This window comes from Micropterus salmoides, unplaced genomic scaffold (assembly GCF_014851395.1).
Source record: "Micropterus salmoides isolate LMB-PRFRI ecotype aquatic unplaced genomic scaffold, ASM1485139v1 Ms_hic_scaffold_18, whole genome shotgun sequence".
Classification (NCBI taxonomy): domain Eukaryota; kingdom Metazoa; phylum Chordata; class Actinopteri; order Centrarchiformes; family Centrarchidae; genus Micropterus; species Micropterus salmoides.
The window spans coordinates 5,673,171-5,679,483 of record NW_024040928.1 but is presented as its reverse complement, the minus strand read 5'-3'; the positions used below and the strand labels follow the sequence as shown (position 1 = coordinate 5,679,483).

The window sequence follows — 6,313 nt, the reverse complement described above, 5'->3', positions numbered from 1 at the left end:
AACTGTCTTAACTTGTATTCTGTAAAGTAATTTTAAGAAGGAACTTCTTTAATCCACTTGAGCTTTTCAGATCAGCTGGAGGTAAAAATCATTTTGTGGATAATTCTTTTGTTCAGTGCACAAGATTCACAGTCACTGACTATTAACTTCCAACCTTTTTCCTGAGCTAGCAGGCGTCATCGTTGAAACGCATATCAGTAAGCAACAATTCATATGCTTTTTTCTCACTGACTTCTGTTTAGTACTCTTTTGCTGGTTTAAACGGTTTTGTTTAGTTCTTTACAAAACGTAACTTTCCAGTAAGCACATAAAACAACACGTGTGCTTTCAAGTGACAGAGCCCTCTAGTTCTCATAAGAATTATTATTATAATTTTATATATAACATACATGTTACAAAGCGAAGTCCATGTAGGAAGGAGGTCGGGGCGGACGGATGCGTCAACAAAACATTAGACTTTTGCACAGGATACCGCTGTTTGTTAGTTGTCGTTGTTGTTTATTGTAACCTCGATGATGATGCCTCCCTAAACTTAACTAATACTTATTCAAACCCAAACCATGAACTTTCTCAAATATAACCAAGTGGTTTTTGTGCCAAAATGCAACCAAACTTTAACCAGAGCCTTACTACATCATACAACTGATTTTGTTTTTACATACTGATTTCTAATGGGGCTTGAAAGGCACAGTCAAAGGATGTTGTTAGGCCAATATAATACACAATAAACACATAATTTCAAGGAATGTTTCTCTGGCTTTGGCTTTCTTACAGCAAACTTTTAACTAGGGAGTAACATACTGTACATAATGGCTGTGCTGACAGCTTTTAGTTAAAAAAAGAAAAAGACTTGGGAAGTGATACTGACAATTCAGATGGTCAGATCTGCTTTAGGATTCAGTGTTCAAGCTTAGTTTGTACTCTTAAGCCTAGTAATTAGCCTCACTAATGCAGTGAAAGCCTGGGCTACTAAGCCAGTCACCTCTTTTAACTTGCCAGTGCTGAGATTCAACAGGTGAGAGCAGTGGTGGAAGAAGTATTCACTTTTCATACTTAAGTAAAAATACAGATACCCCATGAAAAATGTTCAAGGAAAGGAAAAGTAGATGTCATCCAGAATAAACCTACTCATATAAAGGTAAAAAAAGTACCTGGATTTAAAAATACTTCAAAAGTAAAAGTACTACACATCAAAATCTATTGATCTTACAAAAAGCAATCTATCTTTTTACATTCACTTAAGGCAGGTTTAAATACAGCATTATACTGTAAGTTATAGTGAATCACAATAAGGAAAACTGAGTCACAAGAGGACAAGTAGGATAAATCTGCATTATTGCTCTGCTTTTGTGGTAGTATCAACTTAAGACTGTCTGACACAGAACCCCGTCTGGGACTTTGGGTATATACGAATGAGACAAGAAGGCGGAAACCAAAACTCACTTCTCAGTTCACAATCTCACCAAAATTCCACACATTTCACTTCAGCACCTCTCATAAAGTCCAGTCCCAAACAGAGCAAGGCTGGCTTCAGTGTTCAGATGTTTGTATTGCAAAACTCTAGAAGCTACGTTACCACTTGGTCTCTGGGGGCCACTTGCTGGGTCATTTGTCATGTGCTCGTACTGGTTCTGTGCTGGTACTGGCTGATGATGTACAGCATCTACTCTACTGACAAACTTCACCATAGCCCCTGCAAATTATAGTTTCTTTATATTAATGTTATCAGCTCCATCAGGCCCATTCAAACTGGCTCCTCCAGGTTTCCTTCAATACATTTTCAAATATAAAATACTATTCATAAAAATGACTGGGCTGAACACTTGATGTTTATTATTTAGTGAGATGTGCATCCATATTGCCCAGCCTGTCCAGCTAATCAGCATTTTAGTATTCAATGTGAATCCACTGCTTCTCATCTTGCATCAGTCCAGAGTTGTAACTATACTTCACTTTCTTGTTTTAAAATGATGTATGATGAGTGCCATCCTGTCTGGACTGGCCCCACAGATGTTTCTTGCTGGACTGCGCAAGTTTAATTAGGTGCACGCGCATATGAACGCATTTTTGCAACATGGTTATATTTTCCGAGCTGCAGTTTATAAACAGTGTGGCCCGTCAACGTTTATCAAATGTAATAGTTATGTTTCACTCAACATTGCTCAGTCACGAGTCTGACAAGCATCCAAGACACGACAGACAAGAGAGAGAGATTCACCGCAGCTGCACATTAACATCAGGCTACATGTTACCTACTGACCTCAGACTTTGACGGAAGAGAACACGTTTACCTGACGTTCACGCAATTCACTCTCATTGAGTTTTTTCCGACCCACCGGGCCAGTTGGTTCGAAGAAACTTACTGGCCAAAAGACAGTTTTTACTGACTCTCCTTCCACAAGTTATTTTTCAGTGTTGCAACCAAACCAAAGACTTATAAGTTATGTTATAATGTCAACATGTTTAATCGGGTATTAAATACATCTTGGATATAAAAAACTAAAATGCAATCACAGTTAAAATTATAAAAAGTAAAAAGGTTAACAAAACATACTAACAGACTCAAACATGACGCGCTCTCTCTGCTGCTGACAGCCATTTAATAAAAAGTCGCCTCTATCCTGATTGACAGGTCACCATGGTAGCGACTTGTCAATCACAAGGTAATCCCGCCCAAAAGCATAAGCTGCTATATCGTCTATTTCCCCTTAAATAGGACCATAATTTACTCAATGAACATCATGTTGTGTTGAAGAATACTAGAAACTGGCGACTGAGACCATAAACTCATTATGAAAGTGTTTACTGAGGTAACAATTAAGCTGAGAAGTAGCAACATTTTACAATTTTTTCTTATGGAACCGGACTTCTTTTTGCAACCAGCTGCTGGCCATTAGAGAGAATGCAGGTTCAAGTTCCGTCTGCATGGTTTCACTTTCTCTTTCACACTGGCTGCCGCTGAGATTAGAGAAATAACATTTGACAACCACTCCTCACGTAACTACTAAGCTGCAAAGCAAGCAGGATGTTGAGTTTCTAGTTTATTTATTTTAACTACTAATGTTTTTGCACTGGCCTGAGTTGCTAGTTCAGCTGTCTCAATGTTATTTTTTACTTGCCCCAGGCCATTGGGCCACCGTTATTGTTGCTAATGGTAATTGGGAAAGGAGCCGTTTTGTCGTATTATTATTATTTTGTTTGTTTGTTTCAAAACAAATCATTCACGTGTACAGAAAGTCAGTGGACTCAACAATAGAAGGCCTAACACATCCACGGTCTTAACTGATAGCACAACAAGATCAGGAAGTATGAAGCCAGGTTAGTTGTTTCAGCAGATTAAATCTTAAAACACAGGAATCACTGTAAAGGGTGTGATGCACATAGAGAACCACATTCCTGCAGGTGGTGAAAAACAAAAATCTTTTAAGGGATTTTATACTCAAAAGTCAGATTATAGTAATCCAGTAATTTAAATTATAGTGAGCACAGCCCCAATACAAAACAAAGAAAAATATCAAATACATTATTTGTTGCAGACAAATGCAAATGGTCATGAATCACTAGTTTAAGAGGCACATTGTGTAGCCTGTCACTATCTCTGAAAATTCCTGTTTCTAATTGAAACTATTTGTATACAGCTTTTATCTCCAAAAGAACATGCAAGACTAAATGCATGTAACGATGTTGGCTGTATCATTGAACATTTTTTTAAAAGCTTTGCTGAAAAAGTGTTCAGCACTTGATGTGCCAAAGTGTCGTAAAAGTGCGTCCTCTTGCTCAGTGCAGTCTGCTAACACTATCCAACAGGTTGAACTTTTGAAAGGCGTGACTCCATTATTTTTTGGTCATACATATTCTTGACCTCACTCTGATATGTGACTAACTGGTTAAACCAGTTTGTCTTCTGAAAATGTATTCATGGTTGCTGGGAAATTGTGTTGCATCGTTGGCAGTACAAAACACGATGAATAAGCTGCAGATGTGGCTGTTGTTAACACAGAGTAAAAACTGAATGATGTTTTCCTACCATAACACATGCTCCATCTGTAGCAATATCAAACAAGTTTTTGATCTTTAGACAATTTTTTTGTCAGAAAAGTAATAATGTGGGGTGAGGACAGATTTTAAGACTCGCACTCCTTATTTTTGTTTTTATTATACTATATATTTTTTTGTATTGAACATGCTTTAGCTACCAGTGGTACCATCAACTGTAGAACACATGTGAATATGTGCATACAGCACGTCTGCCAACGCCACGCTGAAATACTTTTCATACCTTAAATGGGTATGCTAGCCACAATCTAGAGTAACTAATCAAGCTGATGTGAATCAAGGAATTGCAAAGTGTTGTGTGTAATGTGAAAATACAGTATTGTTGTATTACAACTCTAGCTCAACACTAAATGAAAACTAGCCTAATCGGGCAGCTACCTGCCCCATCCAGTGACACTGAACTGAAACAAATTTCCCAAGTGGGGTCAATTAGGTTGGTCTGAAAATCAAAGTTTGGTAAAAATAAACACTGATGTGAGGTATCCTGAAAAAACTGACGCACGCACACACACACACATCCACACAACACACACCCACACCCATGGTACATCATTATTCAACTTTCTGCTTTTGTTCGTCACATGCAAACATGATGCAATTTGTCTATCCTGATTGGACAACAATTATGGTAATGTGATAGATGTTTATAAGTATTAAAGTTCTGCACAGTGGGACATATGGACGATAACACCCATCAGCAACAATACATGGACTATCTTGCGGGTGTAACAGGTTTGATATGAAAAATAGACATGTTTATTTCTGTTTAAATGACATTGTTGACTACATTATATATCTTAAAGTGTGTGTATATATATTAAATCATGTATTCGTATTTCTAATGCAATTTTCTTTATTTTGCATTGCATTTTGTATTGAGTTGTAGGAATCCTAAAAAATGGAACCAGAAGTAACTGTTAACAGGACTAACGTTGTGACCGACATACATCCCTGTTATGAAATAGAAAATTTCAATTACATACGGACAAACACCCCTTCCATTATATGTGTGTTGTTATATATTTTCCTTGTATTATTGTCTGTAGTCACAATATGTGGAAACCTTCTTGTGATGATCTCCATCATCTACTTCAAACAGCTCCACACTCCCACAAACTACCTCATTCTATCTCTGGCTGTGGCTGACCTGCTTGTTGGGATTATAGTCTTTCCTTTCAGCATGGCATTCTCTCTCAGTTTTTGTCTGTATCACGATGATTTATTTTGCAAAGTACGAGGCAGTTTTGATATATCACTAAGCACATGTTCTATTCTGAACCTATGTTGTATTTCTATTGACAGATATTATGCAGTATGCCAGCCTCTGACATATAGAGCTAAAATCAACCACTGTGTTGTTATGATTATGATTCTGGTCAGCTGGGGGGTTTCTGTTCTAATTGGAATTAGCGTCATAATTGCTGGATTAAACAATGAAAACTGTGAGGAAAGGTGTTTAACTGATGTTCTCATGGCAGACACAATTGGACCTATTTTATCATTTTACCTCCCAGTGATCATAATGCTCTGTATCTACTTGAGAATTTTCCTTGTTGCACAGAGACAGGTACGCAGCATACAGAACACAGCCTGTCAGAGCAAGTCTGGAGCAACAAAGATGGAGAGAAAGGCCACCACAACTCTGGCTATTGTTTTGGGAGTTTTTCTTTTATGTTGGACTCCTTTCTTTCTTTGTGTCACCTTTGTGCCTTTTAGTAAAAATTCAGTACCGGATGCTGTTACTGAAACACTTAACTGGCTTACACTGTCAAACTCAATGCTCAATCCATTCATTTATGCTTTCTTTTACAGCTGGTTCAGATCAGCTTTTAAAATGATATTTTCTGGAAAAATATTTCAAGGTGATTTTACTAACTCTAAATTGCATTGACTATATATACAGTCACAGGAAAATGTATGTGAACCATTTGTAATTACTTGGATTTTTGCATAAATTGGTCATAAAAACAACAATAGACAAACAGTTTGCTTAAACTAATACCACATAAACAATGACATGTTTTTATTGAATACACCGTGCAAACTATCACTGTGCGGTGTATATGTAGTGTATACATATAACAAATGTGGAAATGTTAGAGTAAATGTAAACACAATAAAAGTAACTGTATTTGCATGGCAATTCCCACAGTTTATCAGATTTTACTAAAGCATTCACGTACCTATTGGTAATGGAAATTTAACCTACGTATAAAATCCTAAAATGTGTTGTTCACAGCTGCTTTATACTGCATAA

General features: G+C 37.1%; 1 protein-coding gene across 1 annotated transcript; it reads left to right on the top strand.

Moving 5' to 3' along the window:
• The first annotated feature begins 4,954 nt into the window (after positions 1–4,954).
• Positions 4,955–5,947, top strand: LOC119909326 (trace amine-associated receptor 1-like). Its single transcript, XM_038727509.1, has 2 exons — positions 4,955–5,282; positions 5,355–5,947. Exons 1-2 carry the CDS (start codon positions 4,955–4,957, stop codon positions 5,945–5,947), a joined length of 921 nt encoding a protein of 306 aa, XP_038583437.1.
• The last annotated feature ends 366 nt before the right edge of the window (positions 5,948–6,313 follow it).